General features: G+C 42.5%; 1 protein-coding gene across 1 annotated transcript in view; it reads left to right on the forward strand.

Moving 5' to 3' along the window:
• Positions 1-15,490: 15,490 nt before the first annotated feature.
• The window catches only part of LOC308307643 (kelch domain-containing protein 3-like), a gene marked incomplete at both ends in the record, with an annotated part of 138,696 nt that continues 132,005 nt past the window's right edge, over positions 15,491-22,181 (forward strand). Inside the window, 2 exons of the mRNA XM_080752908.1 lie at positions 15,491-15,995; positions 16,071-16,288. Of these exons, the coding sequence (XP_080609034.1) occupies positions 15,491-15,995; positions 16,071-16,288 (723 nt within the window). The remainder of the gene's footprint in view (positions 15,996-16,070; positions 16,289-22,181) is intronic.

Here is a 22,181-nt window from a genome sequence, read left to right on the forward strand (position 1 = left end):
ACAAGAGGCATTCGGTGCCACACATACACACAGATGCACCCACGCACCCCATACTCTTATAGATACAAGTAGGGATGGGACGATACACGATATTATCGTTTATCGTGATAAAAAATACTCACGATAATCGTACCGTGGAGATTTAATTTATCGTGATATCGTCCTCCGTCATGCACTGGGATCAATTCACCTTTTATTTGCCGAGCTGCATATCCGGTACCACTTAAACCCTCTATAATTGGTAAAAGGTACTTATAATAATATACCTACTTGATACAGTCTTTTTGTCAGCGTATCAAATGTCTTTGCCAAAAAATATCCGATCTACAAGGTCACAACGCGTCACAACGCAACGCGTTGTGAGCTTGTAGATCTGCTGTTTTTTTTTGGCAAATGTTCCGCCCCAGGATAATGGATTTTGATTATCGTGATAATATCATAAATCGCGATTTCCTTTGTCACAATAATCGTGATATGACATTTTCATATAGTCCCTTCCCTAGATTCAAGTGTGCTGCTTATAATGAACACTCACCACTAAACCAGGGGCGTCAATTGGGTATGGCAGGGGTATGCAGCTGCCCTGCCATACCCTGGGTCCAGGGGGGGAAATAAAAGTTACTTTTAAATATAAATCCATGAATGTCTTTTTGTCTACCTGCACTGGTTATTATGTTGTTAAATTACAGTAAAATAACTACAAATGCAACATTTAACAAAATGGTCACTTTAACTCTTTGAGTGCCTATCCCGAACTAGTTCTGGATATTCGGGATCAAAAACAATTTTTTATTTGCTATTTTACTTACCCCGAGCTGCTTGGAGCAACGTGGGTGGTCCCGGCTCGCCCAGCGCTCACCAACGAGAGACGCTAGATGCTCCGACGATTTATTCCATTGAAAATGGTTTAAAATAAAGTTTAGACCCCCCCCAATGTTCACCCAATGTTCATTGTTGGCGGCGCGACGTATTCCAGGGTGCCTATCCCGAACTAGTCCGGGATATTTAATGAAATGGAATAAAATGATAAGAGGCCTTCTGAAGCCTGGCCTGATTTTTCTAGCTACTAGCCGAAAGCTAGCAACCTCCCGCCCGGCCGTTATTTGCGAACGAAATCGCCAATCTCCGCCTAATCCAATGAAAGACCACATCTTTGAAGGCTTATATCTCTGGATTGTGTCTTTAGGGAAGCGGCGCGAGGTTTATTTACGGCGGAATCGCCCAAAAATGATCTTTTAGATGACAAAATGGGAATAGCCATTCTGTTAGCATTATAATCCGGGACCTTTCCATGACGTGCATGAACGTGAGCACGTGAGGTCCTGGAAGGTGAGGTCCTGGAAGCTAAAGCGCTCGCCTATGAGAGATACCCTGGCATTCTATGGCCCCTAGAGGGCGCTGGCACCAAATGAGTTAATAAGGTATTATAATTATATTCTCCACACACTTGTATTCTCCCCATCTTGACAGAATGGTATATTCCCAGGTTCCACAGGTCAGCTGCACAGGTGCAATGCATTATTGTTAATGGTGGCACGTTTACTAACATGCTAAGTTTAGCTGTACTTGAACAACCGTTCCAGGCTGCCATATCCAGCCCAAGAAACTATAGAAACCTGTGTAAAAAACTGGAGAAAAAAAAGGTTTTTCTCAGACGTTGTGAAAATAGCCGATCTACATGCTCACAACGCCTCGCAGTGCTAGGCGTTGTGAGCATGTAGATCTGCTATTTTCACAATAGAACCGTGTTATACAAAATGTACTCCCATCTTTGCCATACCCTAGCTTTTGCTGAACTGACGCCACTGCACTGAACACTCTAGTGTTCTCATGCCCTGCAAACCCGGGCACGCAAGTGTTACCAGTAAATAGCTCTGTATTCTGATCATTGCTATATAGAGTTTTTGTTCAGGGACAGGAGTCCACGTGTCTGGTCAGGATACCAATTTTATCCAATCAGGATAGAGAACTCAGAGGATACAGATTAAACAATTAAGTGGAATTGGAAGTGATGACATAAAGAAATGAGCTGACGAAATTGGAACTGGAACACTACATAGATGAAGCTGATGAATTGGTACTCTCTCCTATGATTGGCTGAAATGTTTATTAATTGTCAAGTAAGACTTCAAGATCAAATGTGTGAATGTGTGCTTTGGAATGAGTGGCCTGGAATCAGTGTTGTTTTTGACCGCAAATTTTGATTTAGTTTTAGTCATAGTCTTTTGAATAAAATGTCATTTAGTTTTAGTCATAATTTAGTCACCTGAAATGTCACACTCGCAATTTCACAAATTGCACATTTTCTAGTTTATCTATCATACTATACTTTATCAAGTTCTCCTCAAAACTTTGGCACCTTTCTACTCCTACATACTTAGACAGAACATGAAAATGAAAACATCAATGGCTTACTGTGGCGACGTGTGCTATTACTTTTTACAGCAATCGGCCAAATGGTGGCGCTGTAGGAAGCCTTTGAAAGTGCAAACTTTGAACAGGTATAGCTCATGCTCTGTTTGAGGTACAGCCATGAAACCTGTATACACGTATGCGTCTCCTCATGCCGAACAACTTTTACACTCGGACTTTTGACCTCTGACCTTTAGTTCTCCCACCATTTTGAATTATATGAAACACAGTAAAAATATATCTCCTCCTGGGACTTTCGTGTTACGCACACAAAACATGAACTTTGGACCAATACGGTCAAACTGTCTGGTCGGATTTCTTTTAAAGTGAAACATAATTGTTTAATAATTCAATGAATATTGCAGTTTTATGCAAATTATTCTTCTGCCTCTAAATCATACATGCAAAGTCACACGTTCACGGCATTTGGCAAAGATGTAGAGGGTTAGTCCAAATATCACTGAAACCAATCTTATTCCAATCGGCCAAAGGGGGGGTTGATATACGAAGCTTTTGAAAATTCAAACTTTCATGCCTCGCTTCGTTTGAAGACATGCAACTTGCTTAAACGCGTGCCTTGACTCAAGCGGAAGACATCTGTGTCTTTGTTAATTAAGCTCCGCCCTTAGATTTTCTGCCATTTTGAGCAGTTTGTAAAATGCTTAAACCCGTTTTTATCCTGGGATTTTTGCGTCACGTGCACTGAACTTTTTTTACATGAACGTTGGACCGATATCTAAAGATCTGTCTGATCGGATTTTTTTTAATTGAAACATTCTTTTTAATAATTCAATGAATATTGCAGTTTTATGCAAATTTTTCTTCTGTCTCTAAAACATACACGCAAAGTCACATTTTCATGACGAAATAGTGTAGAGGGTTAGTTCAAATATCACTGAAACCAATCTTACCCCAAATGGCCAAAGGGGGGCGCTATATAATTTTGAGCAGTTTGTAAAACACTTAAACCCGTTTTTAGCCTGGGATTTTTGAACAATTTGCATGAAACATTCTACACACAATCTAAGGACCTTTATCTAACATACCTATGAAGTGTACATTGTTTTAAATAATATTAATAATAATAATAAATATAGCTGCAAGCAGCGATAAAGTGGCCAAAAACACCTCAAATTGAATACAGCCTGCCATGTGCGTTAAATCTTGCAAGCACATTCCCACTAGGTCAAGGAACAGATGCCACCCTTCTCACATTGGCCTGTTATAGCGCCACCAGCGGGTCAACTTTTACATAACACATTTTTGGAACAAACTGCCTCAAATCATGCATGCAGCGTCCGATTGCGTCGGTAACGTCAAAGAGAGCACTGCCTGCGATCTTGACATTTTTTGCTTTTATAGCCATTGTTTTTGGCTTGAAGCGAGCCCACAATTATTTTGAAGGAACAATATTTTCTAGTTTCTTTTGTGATTGGTTTTCACTATATGCGAACAAGTCTTGGTCTAATGTATGCCCTGAATTTCAAATAAACAAAAAAGTGTTCCATGCGAGCCCACACTGTTCCGGGCATTTTTTGGGGACCGGATTTTGGGGGTCTCGAGATAACAGTGAAGTAACAATTTAAGCCTTTTAACAATACACTGCCCTTTAAAAATGGCTGCCAAAGTGACAGGATGCCAAATTCACCCATAATGACAATAAAAAGAATAATGAACGCTCATGCACAGATCATGCACCAAACAAATGAATCTGCTTGAAAATCCGTTCAGGTATTCAAGAGATATAGCAGCCATTATGTTTTCTTCAAATGGCTGCCATGTTTGAAAGATGGGGTTGGTATGGGGGTCAAACATGCAATTTCGCGATCGCAATCATGCCTAGTAGTTAGAAGGATTTAAAAAAAAAAAAAAAAAACTTGGGCATGGCAGCGGCCGAGTTTGGGAATAACTCTGGAAACTTGTGAGGAGACAGACAATGAGTAAAAAAAAAAAAAAAAAAAAAACTATGTTAAAATAAAAAATAGCTGGTGTCTTTTCAGGTGATCTAGCCGACTGAGTTACATTTGATGACACCTGTGTTTGGATATAATTCTTAATTAGTCAGTTGATTCTTCATGTCCATCCTTGAGGGCCGGCCGGCAGACTGGTGGACCACACTGCTTACCAAAGGTTTTTCTCTAGTGTGGACGCGCTGGTGTTTGATCAGATTGCCTAACTCACTGAAACTCCTGCCACACTCTTTACAGTGGAAAGGTTTTCTCCACTGTGGACACGCTGGTGGCTCTGCAGGCTATCTAAACGACTGAAACTCTTGCCACATTGTTTACAGTGGACAGGTTTTTCTCCAGTGTGGATACGCAGGTGTGTCTTCAGTTTATTTGACTGACTGAAACTCTTGTCACATTCTTTACAGTGGAAAGGTTTTTCTCCTGTGTGGACGCGCTGGTGAGTTTTCAGGTTACCTGACACTCTGAAACCCTTTCCACACAGTCTACAGCGGTAAGGTCGTTCTCCACTGTGGATACGCTGGTGTGTCTTCAGGCTCCCTAAAATACTGAAACTCTTGTCACACTCTTTACAGCGAAAAGGTTTTTCTCCAGTGTGGACACGCTGGTGTAACTTCAGGTGCTCTAAAAAAGCGAAACCCTTGTCACATTGTTTGCAGTGGTAAGGTTTCTCTCCAGTGTGGACACGCTGGTGTCCCTTCAGGGTATATAAATGACTGAAACTCTTGTCACACTGTGTACAATAGAAAGGTTTTTCTCCAGTGTGGACACGCTGGTGTTTCTTCAGGTCATCTGACCGACTGAAACCCTTGCCACACAGTTTACAGCAGAAAGGTTTTTCTCCGGTGTGGATACGCTGGTGTCCCTTCAGACTCCCTAAAATACTGAAACTCTTGTCGCACTCTGTACAGCGAAAAGGTTTTTCTCCAGTGTGGACACGCTGGTGTGTATTCAGGTTCTCTAAAAGACTGAAACTCTTGTCACATTGTTTGCAACAGAAAGGTCTTTCTCCAGTGTGGACATGTTGGTGTCTCTTCAAGCGAGAAATGCAACTGAAACTCTTGTCACATTGTTTGCAACAGAAAGGTCTTTCTCCAGTGTGGACATGTTGGTGTCTCTTCAAGCGAGAAATGAAACTGAAACTCTTGTCACATTGTTTACAGATGTGAGTTTTCTTTCCTGTGTCGGTCAGACGACGTTTCTTTACTTCCGGTGGTGTTAAAGTCTTGGTAAACTGTTGACGACTGTAAGGTCTTGATTCCTCTGAGTATCCTTGCTGCTGGCTGGTTGCCGGGAACAGTGGGTCCATGGTCAAAGCTGCTGCTAAGCACAGGCTGCAAAGGTCCAAGAATGTAATTATGTGTGACCTTACGATCCGGGATTGGTCACAGGGCAATTACCAGTTCCTGTTGCAGGTGATGATGGCTTCCTCGATGTCTCCAGACTGTCATTCACACTGTGCAGTCTGGTTTTAAGCCCAGCTCAAAGCTCACATCATCATTATGTTGTTGTTACTATGATGTCAGCCATGCCCACATTTGGACTTCCATGTCATTTACTGAGTCCTTGTCCCTTTATGCTCATATGGAGATGCCTTTATGTCCTCAGTATATGCCAAAATTGCATGCCCCCTTTTGCGCCCATATATGGAGATGGACATGAAGCATCAACTGACTAATTAGTGTGGTTGCTGTAAGCAACACCTTATAGTTCAAGCCCAGCTTAATTTGTAATGTTCTGGATAACATTTAGCCAATCAGGAAGCAGCATTCTCGGTGACATCACCATTATAGAGTAAGTCCATTGAGTTCAAAGGGGGAGTGGTGCTAGCTTGAGGATTGGTAGTTTTATTAATTTATTTTTTAAGTTTTGCAGTCATTTTGCCCTATTCACCAGCAGTCTCCCAGTCCCCACAAACCCCTTAGGTTAAGCAAAACAACTGATGATTTAAGTAACATTTGTCTCAGCGGACAACTTTTGACATCAAGAAAAGAGTTAGGCATAGGCAAGCTGCAGCAGCAGTCAAGTGTACTCACCATCCAGAAGAATTAGATTCCAAAACCAGTTGACAACAATCAACAGCAGAGCAGCATATTTTATCCTGTTTATCCATTTGTCCCAGTTTTTGGAAAAAGATTGATGAAAAGCCCCTCTCTCTTATATGCAACTTTGGGAAAGTTGTAAAGGCTTTGGTGGTGATCTTGTACAGTTTCCATAACATCTCCTCATAAAGAACTTCAATTGAGTGTATAATGTTTCTTTTATATGGGTTGTTAGTTGTCCTGCGTGCCTTCCATAATTCCCATGGGCCATGGGTTAACAGTGCGCATTGCAAGATGACGCTGAAATGGACTGCTGTCTTCTCTCTCCCCCCAGCGCCCCCGTTCGCAAATTAATGTGTAGACTAAACTGTTCTGATAATACAAATTGTTTTGGCTGTCCATTCATCATGTATAACTTAAACTGCGCGCTCATAGGCTATTCCAAACCAATGCAGCTTAACACAACAAACCGACAACTAGGGCCAACCCAGCAACAACTATCGTTTCCTGTCTTACTTTCACAATAAAGTGTCTCCCGCTTACCTCCCAATGCAGCTTATTTCACGCAGGTTATTATTAACAGGAAAAAGCGTAGCTTAACCTGTGTGTTTTTGTGCAACCAAACGTGCATGGGAGAGAGAGTGATGAGGGTGAGAGAGAGAGAGAGAGAGAGAGAGAGAGAGAGAGAGAGAGAGAGAGAGAGAGAGAGAGAGAGAGAGAGAGAGAGAGAGAGAGAGAGAGAGAGAGAGAGAGAGAGAGAGAGACATTGAGAAGCAGAGAGAGAGAGAGAACTGCCGTTGTTTAGGAGTAGTACTGCACTTGGGTATTCTCCGTCTGACCGTCTCTCTCCCGATTTTGCTAGCCCCGAAAACTACTGGTGCTAGTCCAGAAAATAGTGGTGCTTAAGCACCAAAAGCCACCGCGTAAATCCGCCACTGGGGGGCGCTATATCATTTTGAAAGAAGGCACTCATTGTGTCAAGTACATTACATGAAACCTTTTTTTTTTTTAAATGACTGGTCAATTATGTGTGACTGCCGTAGTGAAGTGGGTAGTGCCTCTGCCTTATATACGAAAGGTTGTGAGTTCAAACCCCATGTCAGATTGAGTTAATATTAACATTCCAGATGCCCACGGTGTGTGCATATGTCAAACTCTTTAATGTTGACACGTCTGATCTAACGAGCCCTTCTCTATAAAATCAAGGCACTCAGTCTACATAGAACTTTTTTTCACCCTTTTTCTTTTACAAACATGATCATCAGAACCTGTGGCTGTCTAGTGTAGACAGGTTGTTGGATCAAATCCCGCCTGGGGTTGATATAAGTATAAAACCATGAAATGTGGTAGACTTATACAGTTTGGGTCCTTGAATAATGTCTGATATGGAGCCTTCCCAAAAATGCCCCTCCTTGATTCGTATTTTAATGTCCGCCATTACTAAATAATGTATTTTGCATCATAACTCCTGAACCAAGCATTATAATACAAACTGTGATGTCTACAGCTAAGTTGTGATGGCTAAGGATTGCAATGATGTCATGTATCAGCTCAGTGGCCTAGTGGTTTGAGTGTCTGCCCTGAGACTGGGAGATCCGTGTTCAAACCCGGTGTTGAAGGTTTGCAGGATTGCCCCTTTTTGGACACAATGTCTCAAATCATGAACGCAGCCTGCTGTGTGTGTGAGATTTTGCACACACATTCCCACTAGGCCAAGGAACAGATGCCACCCTTCTCACATTGGCCTGTTATAGCGCCACCGGCGGGTCAACTTTAGCAAAACACATTTTTTGGAACAAAATGCCTCAAATCCTGCATGCAGCGTCCGATTGCTGTGAAAGGCCCAAGAAAGCGTGGTACCCTTTTACTTTGGCCTAGTATAGAGTCACCAGTAGGGCAAAAAAAAAAAACACCTGACCTGCCGGAGACCTGTTCGGAAGAACACTGCTTCTAGTTTTTCTTTGATTTCTTCTTTGCTTTCCCTTGATGCTTTTTTGCTTTCCTGCTTTTTCTGCCTTGGCCACTTTATCGCTGCTTTATCGCTGCTTGCAGCTATATTTAGTCTTAGTTTTAGTCATCACATCTTAGTTTTTATTTGGTTTTTATTTAGTTTTCGTCATTGAAAAAAACGAAGTCGACAAACATTTTTCGTCATAGTTTTAGTCGACAAAATCAACACTGCCTGGAATGGCAGCCTGGAATGAGTAGCTCTAGACTCGCATCGATAATGTTTCCATGGCAGTTGGCAATTAGAGCAGCACCTTCATGTTTATTTGATGCCAGGGTCACAAATCAGTGTTGCCATGTCCGCTTATTATAAGCGACTTTGTGCTTGTTTTTTTTTTTTTTTTTTTTAAAGATGTGTTTATTAACAAATATCAATCGATATACAAATACAATCAAAAATGCATCACTCTTTTTTTCTTTTTTTGAACAAGACAGTAAAAAAAAGTAAAAGACAAGATAAAGACAGAAAGGATAACAAAAAAATACAGAAAAAACCCAACCCTCCCGAACCCACCCCCCACCCCTTTCCCCGAATGGCCCACCACTACACTCTTACTCTATATCAAGACAATATACTTTTCCACAGCACCCGTAGACAGAACTCTCAGATCGTCTGAAAACACTGAAATCAACCTGTAGGGGATATAGTGGGCAGACAGTCCAAATAATCCTGCCAAATCTTTTGAAATAATTCAGGTTTTCTTCTGACATTGTACAGAATTTTTTCTGGTGTGCAATAAGAAGAAAGCTCATTTATCCAGTGTCTCTGTGAGGGTGCGTTCTCCGACTTCCAATTAATTGGTATTATTGCGGGTTGTAGTTTTGTGGTCTTGTTTCTAGTGTATGTTTTTTTTTGTTTTGTTTTTAGTTTTTTATCCCATTATTTTTGTTAACCATTTTTTCCCACCCAGTGTCAATTGTCTAATGTAATCCTGGGTGCTACACTCCCTCTGCCAACCTGGAGAGAGCAACGGACTGACCTCATGCTTCATTCAATGCATGAGGAGTTAGTACGCCACTTCTTTTAACCTGACAGGGGGGAGTTTCCCGGTTGGACGTAGCACGTGGAAGGAACACGTCATTCCAACCAGTTCCTTTCCCCTCCATCAGGCGCCCCGGCTGGGCAGGGGGAGGCAGTATAGAGACCATGTTTACTACATGTTTGTTTTGTGAGGGTGAGGTACCTACCCTAGGGGACTCAGGGAGAACATACAAACTCCACAAAGAAAGTTTGCCAACCCCACCTAGGGGAATCGAACCCTGGACCTTCTAGCTGTGAGGCGACAGCGCCAGCGCTACCGACTGCGCCACCGCACCCCCTAATCCAGTGGCAAGGACCCCCAGAAATAGCCATATCCTCGTCGCTTCTATTGGGCTTGTTTTCATAGACCTGGTTGCTTATTTCTCTCTCAAAATCTGGCAACACTGGCTAGGGCCACAGACTGAGAGGTGACAGACATGGAGGAAGGGCTGAAGAGAGAGGTGTTAGATGGTCTTGGTGGCGCGCGCGCGTGTGTGGTGTGGTGTGGTGTGGTGTGGTGTGGTGTGGGGGCGGTGAGTCTGCAAGAGGAGAAATAATGGGAAAGATGGAGGGGACAGCAGTTCGAGGCCTATGAAATGAAATAATAAAACCTTTGTTGGTCATCTCTACTCCTGGATTAACTTGCCGTGTGGGAGAGTGAAGAAGACTTTAGGTACCTCAAATATTTATACATTTCCCAAATCTCTGTGTCTGGGGGGGGGGGGGGGGGGGGGGGGGCTTTATCCCCCCTAAGCCCCCCCCCTCCCCACAAACCCAATTGCGATGAAAAATATTTAAGGAATGAAAAAATAAAATATATATGAATTTGTGAAAGACAATTGACTGACATCTATGTAAACCATACAATAAAATCATACTTTTGGAGCCGTGTGCAAAGCACATGAGCTCCCTGTGAGTGGCAATGTGTGTCCTCACCAGAGTCTGTGTCCAGTCAAGAATGAACAGGATCTGCCCATGCGCAATTCTTTGGATGGGATTTATGTCACTTTGAAGTGAGCCGATTTTTTGGATGGGATTTATGTCACTTTGAAGTGAGCCGATTTTTTGGATGGGATTTATGTCACTTTGAAGTGAGCCGAATCTCTGGGATCCGTTCTTTTCAAAGAGCCGTTCAAAAGTTATTTATTTTGTAAATACTTTGTAGATTTTGATTATAATTACAAATCACTTCAATCAAAAACATAGACCTGGAACTGCTCAAATTCACGGCTCCACTTCGAACCGAGGTTTGATTTTTTTTATGCTGGAAAGCATCTTCAGCCTCACAAAAACCCTATTCGATCACCTACAGTCCTCAGATTTGGACCTGGACCTAGACCAGATCACTGCCAATGATCTGGTCTGTTCAGTTATCAATACCCTAAGCGAGAGAAATTAGTTTGTTGTATAATATTATTAATTGTTTATTGCCCCCCTCCCCCATAGCCCCCCCAGTCACAATTCTCTGGAGCCAGCATCCCATCTTTATTTATTTATTTCCTTCTCTTTCTCTCTCTCTCTCTCTCTCTCTCTCTCTCTCTCCCTCTCCATCTGTCAGATGTTATTTTTTAGCTGTGCTCACCGCTCCTACATCTGGCTTTGTCTGTTTGTCCCTTGTCTGTCGCGACTGTCATTGGTAATTTGTGGTGTCTACTTGTATGGCCAGGGTCACGCTGGCCAAGCTTCTGGGAACGCTTAATGAAATGAACTCATAAACAGCACCGCTCACTGTACTGATGATGTCCAAAGCCATTAGGTTGACATTACAGGTCATGAGGTTCATGTGTCAGGGGTGTTTCATATAATAATAAGTAATAGTAATGCATTTTACTTGTGTTGTATCTCGGATTGCTACAGTTAAACACATCAAACCAAACAAAACTAGAAAGGGGAAATTGCAGTGATGTCAAGTGAGGCAATGACCAATCGTGTCTGATTGGACATTATATTGTCCATAGGACTGTCACGATCATGACATTTTACATGACGATTAATTGTCACTCAAATAATTGCGATTAACAATTTAATTGTGTTTTTGTCGTTGACAATTACTTTTCTGTTTGGCTTGTAGGCTTTGAAGTTGCACATGGTGGATATGACATAACCTAAATATACAAAGAAATGACTGACATATTTGACAACTTTATACTTAAAAAAGAACATTGATGGTGGAAATAGCCGATTTACAAGCTCACAACACAATGCGTTGCTTATAAACATTTTTCAACATGTAAACGATTATGACGATTATCACAAAATAATTGTGATTATGTCAAATAATTGCGATTAGACGATTATTATGTAATAATTGTGACAGCACTAATTGTCCAAAATATCCAGCGTTACAACCCGGATAACATCACTTAAAAATGTAAAAACCTCAGACACAGACACTGTTTAGAGAGATAACAATGCTGCACAGAGCTCAATGGGTTATATAGAAAGCTCCCTTCTTGAATTCTGTGTCACTATGTTATCTTCATTATTTATACTAGAAGCTGGGCCGCCCTTCGGGCGGCCCAGCGTCTAGTCGGCGACCTGGCCAACTCGGGAACGATGTAAATAGAGAATGAATGCCCCGCCCTTTAATGCAAACCCCATTATACCTGTTGTCATAGGACCCGTTTTGACCATCTGTTTGCCTGTGTCCATTTATGCCCATATATGGAGATATCTGTATCTGTCTGTCTGTCGGCGTCCATTTTATGTCCATATATGGAGATCACTGCAGATATAGTTCTGGGTCCATTTTTGCCCATATGCCCATATATGGAGATATCTGTCTATTTGCGTCCATTTTATGCCTGCCCCACCCTTTAATGCAAACCCCAATATACCTGTTGTCATAGGACCCGTTTTGACCATCTGTTAGCCTTTGTCCCCACCCTTTAATGCAAACCCCAATATACCTGTTGTCATAGGACCCGTTTTGACCATCTGTTTGCCTTCTGTTAGCCTTTGTCCCCACCCTTTAATGCAAACCCCAATATACCTGTTGTCATGTTGTCATAGGACCCGTTTTGACCATCTGTTTGCCTTCTGTTAGCCTTTGTCCCCACCCTTTAATGCAAACCCCAATATATGGAGATCTCTGCACACACAGTACCGGTTGCGGAAAACTCTGATGTCAGACATCAGCTCCGAGATCGGGGATTCATTTTATGCCCATATCTGGAGAACGCGCGTGCCGGTGGGAAGAACGGTTCTCGAGATTCACATACATACATACACATTCACAGAGATTTTTTGTTGACTCCTGGCGCACGTGATGTCAGAGCCTTTTATGAAGTGATGTCACAATGAGTCAGCGATTGTGCCGATTTCCTCAGGAACAGCCTGATGTTAACAATCAGCTCCGCGTAAGGAGATTCCGAACGTTTCGCGCCGCTTCGGGAAAACCGCATGCCGAGTCGGGCCGAGGCCCGGCACTGCACTCCGCGCCGCAGCGGGGAACGCGCGTGCCGAATCTGAAGCCGGTGGGACGAACGGTTCTCGAGATACGCGGATTACAAACAAACAAACAAACAAACAAACAGACAGAGATTTGTCGCATTTATAGATAGATATAAAGTTCTCCTCAAAAAATGTCATAACCTATTACGTAACCTATTCTCCTCGACAGCACAAAGGCAGTACAGTAAAGACAGTATAAAAGATGACGTGCATCTTTGTGCCCATACATGGTGTTACATGCAAGCCCACACTGTTTTGTAGGAACAGTATTTCTAGTCATATTACATACTGTGATATTATGAGACCTCACCTGTCTAATTGGACATTACAAAGTCCATGCATTCAGCCTTACAACCCCGTTAACATCACTCAGAAAGTTTACTAAACACAGGTTCACTTTGCTGGGAAATATTGGACCCAATACAACCACACTAATATGCAAAAGGTTAAAGACCTAGTGTGTGTGTGTGTGTGTGTGTGTGTGTGTGTGTGTGTGTGTGTGTGTGTGTGTGTGTGTGTGTGTGTGTGTGCGCGCGCACGCGCATAGTGAGTCACAGTGTGTATCTAAGCTGCTGTGTAATCTGTCCCTGTTTATATTTGTCCATCTCTTTCTAGCACTCTCTCTGTCCCCCTCGCATTCTCTTTGTGTGTGCGACTGTGCGTGTGTGTGCGTGTGCGTGCGTGTGTGTGTGTGTGCGTGCGTGCGTGCGTGCGTGCGTGCGTGAGTGCGCGAGCGAGCGTGTGTGTGTGTGTGTGTGTCCTGCAGGCAGTGACAGTGTGTTGTGTGAGGTGTGATGTTTGCCTGTGGGGAACCAATGACATGGCATGGCATGAACCCAGCTGGACTAGCACAGATAACTATCTATCTCTGCATGTGTGTGTGTGTGTGTGTGTGTGTGTGTGTGTGTGTGTGCGCTCGCGCACGTTCGCTCGCGTGTCCATCATGCGTGTGTGACTGTGTGTGTGTCTTTCTATCCATGACAGAGCTCTCTCTCTCTCTCTCTCTCTCTCTCTCTCTCTCTCTCTCTCTCTCTCCCCCACTCTATTTCTGTGTCAATTCAATTCAATTCAAAGGGCTTTATTGGCATGAGAAAACATACGTTTACATTGCCAAAGCAGAAGTGTACACAATACAATACAATACAATCGGAACAAAATATGTACAGTGTCTCCCTCTTTATTCGGCCCTGTGTTGTTCAGTTCTCTGACTCTGTTATCTCCGACTCTCTTTCTCTCTCTAAGTCTCTGTCATTTCTGTCTATCACAAATAACCTTTCAGCGCTTGGTTTCATGCCACTGTAGTGTAGTCACATTGCACAACTCCAAAAGAGTACAATATTGGAGAAGAGTTACTGTTTGTTGTTGAAATAGCGTTGGACCAAGTGAAATGGTGATGGCAGAAACAAAGTGAAGTCACTAACCGCCCCGTGGTTTGCACCATCAATCTTCAACCATCAATCTGGGGTTCCTCGAAATGAAAAAAGGTTGAGAATCATAAAAAGTCATAAAAAGCATGTTAAAGGGAAGCTATTACAGTTTATCTATCCGTTTGTTGAGCTGTAACACTGAGCCGTCTTCTGTGTCTCTCTGCCTGAAACGCCTCCGAAGGTGTGCAGAAAAGTGTCCATCACGGACGTCCCTCGAGGACAGTCTGTGAATGTGAAAACTACAAGCCTTACTTACAAGCACAAACATGAGTAATACCATCCATTGCCCTGACCTTGTCCTTGTTTTCTGTGTTCGTGGCAACATCGCTACTCTGAAAGACAATGGGAGAGTAGACCATAAATCTAGAGCCCGAACCCGGGGCTAGACTTTTTGGTCCGATGCCTTCTCTTTTATGAAGGTCACCAAACACTCAAAGACATGCCTGACGAGGAGTCACCACCACATGGTATCCCAAAACCCCTCCGACACATACAGATGTGGCTCCAGCCATCACCGCAACATCAATGGAGAGAACACATTTCCAATGGCGAGATGTTCTCTTAATTGCAATACAACAACATTATGTTGTCTTCTTCAGCGTATGAAGAAGGTAGTTGCTTCTGACAAAACGTTGTTTTTTTACCATCTTGCATAGCTGGTCAATAGATAGACAGCCCATGAGGTCAGAATCTCCTGCAAAGAGATTTTATGACTTCAGAATTATGAGATTATAATAATAAATATATCTAGATATATGATACCATTTATATTATTTAGTTCCCAGTGGATCCCACAAGGCCACTAAACTGCTCCACAAGGCTAGTCCAGAAAGCGCAAGCTGGTATAAAGGGACTGTGTCATTTCTTGTTATTCTCTGCATCCCTAATAGACTTGGGCATTTGGGCTAAAAGCGTGTCTCTAGAAGTCAATTGGATCCTTTTGCCGTGGACCAGCAACACTACAAGGACCGTTGTGCACAGCTTGGTTTCTATATACAGTATGCTGTCGGTACTATCATGTTGTCATCATCTCCATATTTGGGCAGACTTCACACCTAGGGGTGTCAATATAAGCGCTTAGCGCGCAGTAGAGCTCGATTTTTTCCACAAGGCGAGGACTCCATTTTATCTCCAGTGTTCTATTTTGGCGCCGATGTGGGAATGTTGCGCTGGACGGCGCACCTGAAAGGAGGACCAAAGAATTCTGCGGCCGTCGCCCTCGCCGTGGGACACGAGGCGTACGGGAGCTGCTGCACGGAGTCCTGCAGCGTGCACCAGGTGGACCTGCACATCTTCAGCACCGTGTATCTGCAGATGAAGCTGCCTGCCGTGAAGACTGGAAGAGAAGAGTGCCCCCTCGACGTTCCCTCTGTTCGTTGGGGCCACACAGCCGTGCTGATAGAAGGCATCGTATACATCTGGGGCGGGCGCACCTATTACGCGGACGAGTACTGCAACGTGCTGTATGCATTTGACGCCGACAACCACAGGTGGTCCAGACCCCAGATGTCTGGGACCGTGCCGGAGGCCAGGCACAGCCACACGGCCTGTGTCCTGGGCAAGGTCATGTATATTTTTGGAGGGTACGCCCGGCTGACTGGATGCACGAATGACATCTACGCGTTGGACACCGCCACCACGGTCTGGTCTTTCATTGACACCAAAGGCACTCTGGCACCTGCTTCGCTGTGTCACTCTGCCACCATCATCGGGACACAAATGTTTGTATTTGGGGGTCAAGGGGCCGAATACGAGGACCGCTACAACAGCGTCAGAGTGTTTGACACGGAGACCAACTGCTGGCTGAGCACGGCGTCTGCACAGCTTCTCTCCGGGGGACGCTGGGGCCATGCAGCCTTTGCCTTCAATGGAGAGCTCTACATATTTGGTGGCAACGGCGTTAACCGGACCTTCAATGATCTGTGGAAGTTCAGTCCAACGACCTGCTCCTGGAAGAAGGTTGAGCCCAAGGGGAAAGGCCCACCATGCCCCACGTCTAGGCTATGCTGTTGCATGGTGGGAGATCATATCGCCCTCTTTGGAGGATGGTGCCCAGTGGATGACTTGTACATCTTAGACTTAAGCCCTAGTCTGAAGACGTTATGCAAGCTAGCGGTTACTCAGTTCGGTTTGGAGCACTCGGGTCTCTCACAGAACGTCAGGTGGGAACTAGCAGCCATGACGTGCAAAAGTGATATTTGTAGAATTTGTCGGGTGTCGGTGAAATAGCTTTGAGCTCTGTTGTTTGTGTTTAGTGCCCCCTCAATATATGATTCAAATTTGGGGTAGATTGCTGCGTTGCAGCTGAAATGTTTTAGAAGAGGCCCTTGTCGCAAATTGTGGAAGGCGATCATTGCCAATCGGAATGGGATGATGAGTCTAGGAAGAAAAACGTGTGTTTTGAAGAAAATGCGAAAGTATCTGCAGAAATGGGCATGGCCTACACGGGGAGTTGTGTCATGATTTTTAAGGATACATTTTTATTGCGCCACCTACGGTTCAAGACAAGAGTTATAGGCCAACAATGCAAAGCAACCTGTTATAGCGCTATCCAGTTTGAATATGGGTCGAGTGTCTTCCTTGGCCTCCCGGGAGTGTGCATGCATGTGAAATGTGTATGCATGCTGACAGTAGGACCTACGCTGTTACTTTTTGAAACATTTCACTTTAATAATTCTCTATTTTTGTGGCTGTGATCGTTCTGAAACCTTACGCCAGGGGTGGGCAACTTTGATGATGGTGAGGGCCACTATATTTCCACCTTCACTCCAGAGGGCCACATTGCATATAGCTACGTCCTACTTTGTCATTCTAGTATCTCATACAATAGAAGTAAAAATAGCAGATCTACAAGCTCAAAACGCATCGCATCGCGATGCGTCTTGAGCTTGTAGATCGGCTATTTTTGCTTCTTTTAAAATCCTGAATATTTTTTTTGTTATTTCTTAATTGGAATCCTGAAATGTAACATTTTGATTTAATTTCAAACGCATTTAGTTATATACTCATGTTAACTTTATGAACCTAAATACAAATACATTGGACATAAAAGAAAATCATTTCAATACTACTATACTAGTCATTAAGCTACTAATATAGAATGAAGGAATTAAAGCAGGTCATGTTTTGAATTGTAACAGCTGAAACCAATAATATATTCAGTATTCTGGTATTAACCTGCGGGCCGCATTAAGTGGAGGGGCATGTGGCCCCGGGCCGCCAGTTGCCCATGTATGCCTTACGTCATAGACAACTGATGTCACAGACTGGCTCTGTGAAGTCTGAGATCCACAATAGAGCCACGCTGTTCCCATGTGGATCCTGAGATTCACATGAACAGATTTTGAGTGGCTTTGTGTGTCCCATGTCCATATATGGTCATTTCAGTCCAGAATGAACAGGTTTTATCAAAAACTAAATGTGTGTCCCATGTCCATATATGGTCATTTCAGTCCAGAATGAACAGGTTTTATCAAAAACAAAATGTCTGTCACCTCATGTCCATATATGGTCATTTCAGTCCAGAATGAACAGGTTTTATCTGTCCCGTATGTCCAGAATATGTGTGTAGTGTCCGTCCCGGTCTGATGATTGGATACTTTGAGGATTGGTCAAGCTTCACATGACAATTCGGCCCTCCGGATAAAATCATTCATTCTTTCAGAATATAAAGAATGTATAGATCACAGAGTTCATAACTGTAGCACACATAGAATAAAAGTTCACCACTTCACTTCGAACCGAGGTTTGATTTTTTTTTCTTACTCAATGTTTTGTCCTAACTTTGAAGACATTTTACTTCAACATTACTAAAACGGTTCTTCTTAACTCTTATACTGCTTTGGACGTTCCTGTTCGCCCCAATTCTCAAGAGACCTCCGCGCCAATACGGCGCTCGTTCGCGTTCGTTCGTTTACCTTGTTGATGTCCTTAAGCTGATGAGGGGTCGCGCCGCCGTGTACTGTAAACACATTTTCCGCGGTGATGGTGTAAAAAATCCATATCCACAAAGGTAAGCCGCTTTTTGATGGCACCAGACCCAATAAATAAATAAATAATCTGGCAGTAGGAGAGTTAAAGAGGAGCAGAAATGGTATTTTGTGAGTCTTGTTAAACTTCTATATTGTAAAACACAAGGTATTTTATAAAAGAAGGTAAGGTCACTGACGTAATTTTCTCTATCCGGCATTTCCAGCTGAGGCATTCGTTCACTCTGGGAGGCAAACTGCAGCCTTCTGGAAGTTCAGTGGAATGAATCATTGTAGTCAATGAGAGCCAGGTGGAACAAACACGTACTATTTCTGAATGACTGTGACCTTTGTAAAAAATAATCAGTCCAGGAAAGTAACGGAAGACTTATTTATCAATCGTTGTTTTCCGCTGTGTTGCTTTTCTATGTGCACAGACTGCACACTGTATATTGAGGCATCTAGAGGGCACACAGTATGTTTCTGACTTTGCAGTTAGTTAGTATGAGCTGTTATCGCGAGACTGTCAAATCATTTAGATGCCTGAAATGACATGATGTGCACATAAAAAAAATAACACGTCTTCTTTTATATTCCTGAGACAATTAATAGGACACATGTTGCAATCATTCAGAAATAGTGTTTGTTCATTTAAGCTGGTCTAGCCAGCTCTCATTGAACGACACAACGCATTCCAACCAAACTTCTGGGTCCAGTTTGCCTCCCATGTGCATCAACGGTGCATCCAACGCTTACCTTATTCCTTCATTTACTTATCCTTGGTAGAACAGGATATGTAGGCGGGACACACGTTAGCAGAGAGCTGGGTCAATCTCAGTGGCGTCAGTTCAGAAAAAGCTAAGGTATGGCAATATGATTGGTGTCATGTTGACATACCTTAGCAACAGGCATGATACATTTGTTTTAAGAAGTCCATTTTCGTTTTTCTCCCCGTTTCTACGGTTTCTTTGGCTGGATATGGCAGCCTGGAAGTGCAGCTAAACATGTTAGTAAACGTGCCACAATTAACAATAATGCATTGCACCTGTGCAGCTGACCTGCGGAACCTGGGAATATACCATTTTGTCAAGATGGGGAGAATAAAAGTGTGGAAAATATAATTATAATACCTTGTTAAAGTGACCATTTTGTTACATTTTGCATTTGTAGTTATTTTACTGTAATTTAACAACATAATAACCAGCACAGATAGACAAAGAGACATTCATGGATTTATATTTAAAAGTAACTTTTATTTTCCCCCCTGGACCCAGGGTATGGCAGCTGCATACCCCTGCCATACCCAATTGACGCCCCTGGACAATCTCAGCGATGGGGGCAATGTTACCATGCCCCCCCTACAGGTCAACTCAGTAAAAGTAGCAATACTGTGAATATTTAAAATACTTAAAGGAGGACTTTGTCACTTTTCAACCTATCTTCATATAATAGGTCCTCACTAATGTTCTATAATAAAATAGCACAATTTCTTTCTACTCGGTCCAAGTCTCTTAGGAGAGCTGTGGGAAGTCCTCCTTTAATTTAAAGTAAAAAGCCTTTATTAAACAATGTAGGGTACTAAAAATAAGAAGTATGAATACTCAACTAAAGTCAAATTAGATTTAAGCAATAAATGTAGTTTCTGCGACTGCTATCAAGGCAGTGCTGATCAAATAGGAATGAAGATGTGAAGATGTGCATTAGCCATTTCTCACCTCAGCGTGTACTTTTTAGCTTTAAAACAAGATAGCTTTGTTTACTGCTGTGTTTTTCTCTCTTAAAAGTAGTTGTATCATAGGGGACTGCCCATAAATTAGTCAGAATTTAGTTAGGGTTAGGTTTAGGCATAGTTTTACTGAGGTTAGGGTTAGGGTTTTGGGTTAGGTTTAGGCATACTTTTACTGAGGTTAAGGTTAGGGTTAGGTTTAGGCATAGTATTTTTCACCAGGTTAACATAACCAGATTCTGACTAATGGGATGTTAGGAACAATGAGATTTCGGACCAATGCCATGGCACCGTATCATAAACATCGATAGACATTGAACTGAAATGCACATGAACCGTCTTCCGTTTATATAGGTGGACTTTGTGTGCCATCTATCCGGCTGTCTGAGGTAGCCACACATACAGTATTGTACAATCTGTACGTACAATTTATTTATATAATAATTCCTAAAATCGTGATGTCTGATCTGCAGTTTAAACCATCACTCTGCGTGGTGAAGTGGGAAGGCTGGGTAAATTCCAGCATCAATGGAAAGATTGGAATCTCCTCTCTTGCAGTGCACACAACTCATGTTACATTCTTTCAGCAACTGATTTTCGGCAGAGCAGATCACAAATGTAATGAGGTACACCGGATGCATTGAAAAGAAGGTAGGGGGGGGGGGGGGGTCGTCTTCCTGTCACTCTCTTGTGTATACTGTACCCTCCTGGTACTTCTTTTTCAGCTGAATCAAGTTCCTTCCCCACAGTTGGCCCTTATCCTCCCAGCTGTCATTGTTTAGCAACCCCAGCTCCACTCCATAGAAGTTTCTGTCGGGCAGAAACCTTGTATCTCCATATATCTATCTATCTATCTATGTGTGTGTGTGTGTGTGTGTGTGTGTGTGTGTGTGTGTGTGTGTGTGTGTGTGTGTGTGTGTGTGTGTGTGTGTGTGTATTGTGTGTATATATATATATATATATATATATATATATATATATATATGTATATATATATATATATATATATGTATATATATATATATATATATACAAGAATGTTTGAAAACCCCTGGCCTAGGAATCGTTAAAGAGAACCGTTAAAGAGAACGGACCATTAAGGGGGAATCGTTAAGGAACACGGAATCGTTAAAATCCTAAAGGATCCCAACCAGGGGTCATCGCCATAGCCTAGCACAGCTAAACAATCCACCCATGTTAGTTTCGAGTGCTAGCTCTTCAACTCTGTGGCTCCAGAGTCGTGAGTGGTCGTGAGTTAACTTGTGAGCTTGTAGATCGGCTATTTTCAAATAGCCAAGGGATAGAATAGGGCTAAAGTGCATCAATGTATGTTTAATAATATAATAATTTACATCTGCAAAGTAACTAATAACTAAAGTTTTCAAATAATTGTAGTGGAATAAAAGTACAATATTTGGATCCGAGAGATGTAGTGGAGTAGAAGTAAAAGTACTGAAAACTGGAAATACTCAAGTAAAGCACAAATACCTCAAAACTGTACTTAAGTTCAGTACTTAGGTAAATGTACTTAGTTACTTTACACCTACTGACATTCAGTAATTGGTTCTTATGATAAAAATAAGAATATTATGATGGTGTGTAGAAAGGTTTGTCTGTGTATGGACATATTGATAACCCCTGATCCCAACCCTAATAATAACTATATTGAGTCCATTGGAACACGGGCTCCCAAACTTTTTTTGTCTCAGGGCACCCCATAAATATTGCTTTAATCCGAGGCACCCCTACATTATAATTTTCACTCCCAGCACCTTATATTTATAGCATATCGTTGTTGTCGGGTGGAAACCTTGTATGTCCAAAACCGTTCGTTTTGTATTTATCATCTATAACATGTACTAAACTAGTGAAAACAGCATATCTACAAGCACAGTGCTTGTAGATCGGCTGTTTTCACGAGCTTTGTGTGACAGTCTTGTATGATGAAGCAGGGCTTTGCTTTACCAAAAGACGCACACATTTGAAACTTGGAGATACAAGGTTCCTGCCCGACAGTGACGATATTCTAGTGATTATGTTGCGAGGAAAACGTCGAGATAATAGCCATTTTGGTTAGAACTGACTGAAAATAACTTTTGTACTTCAAGTTTAAAATGATACTAAATATCATTTCAAGTGTCCAAATAAATTCCAAATA

This window comes from Nannobrachium achirus (genome assembly GCF_963921795.1).
Source record: "Nannobrachium achirus genome assembly, chromosome: 22".
Taxonomy (NCBI): domain Eukaryota; kingdom Metazoa; phylum Chordata; class Actinopteri; order Myctophiformes; family Myctophidae; genus Nannobrachium; species Nannobrachium achirus.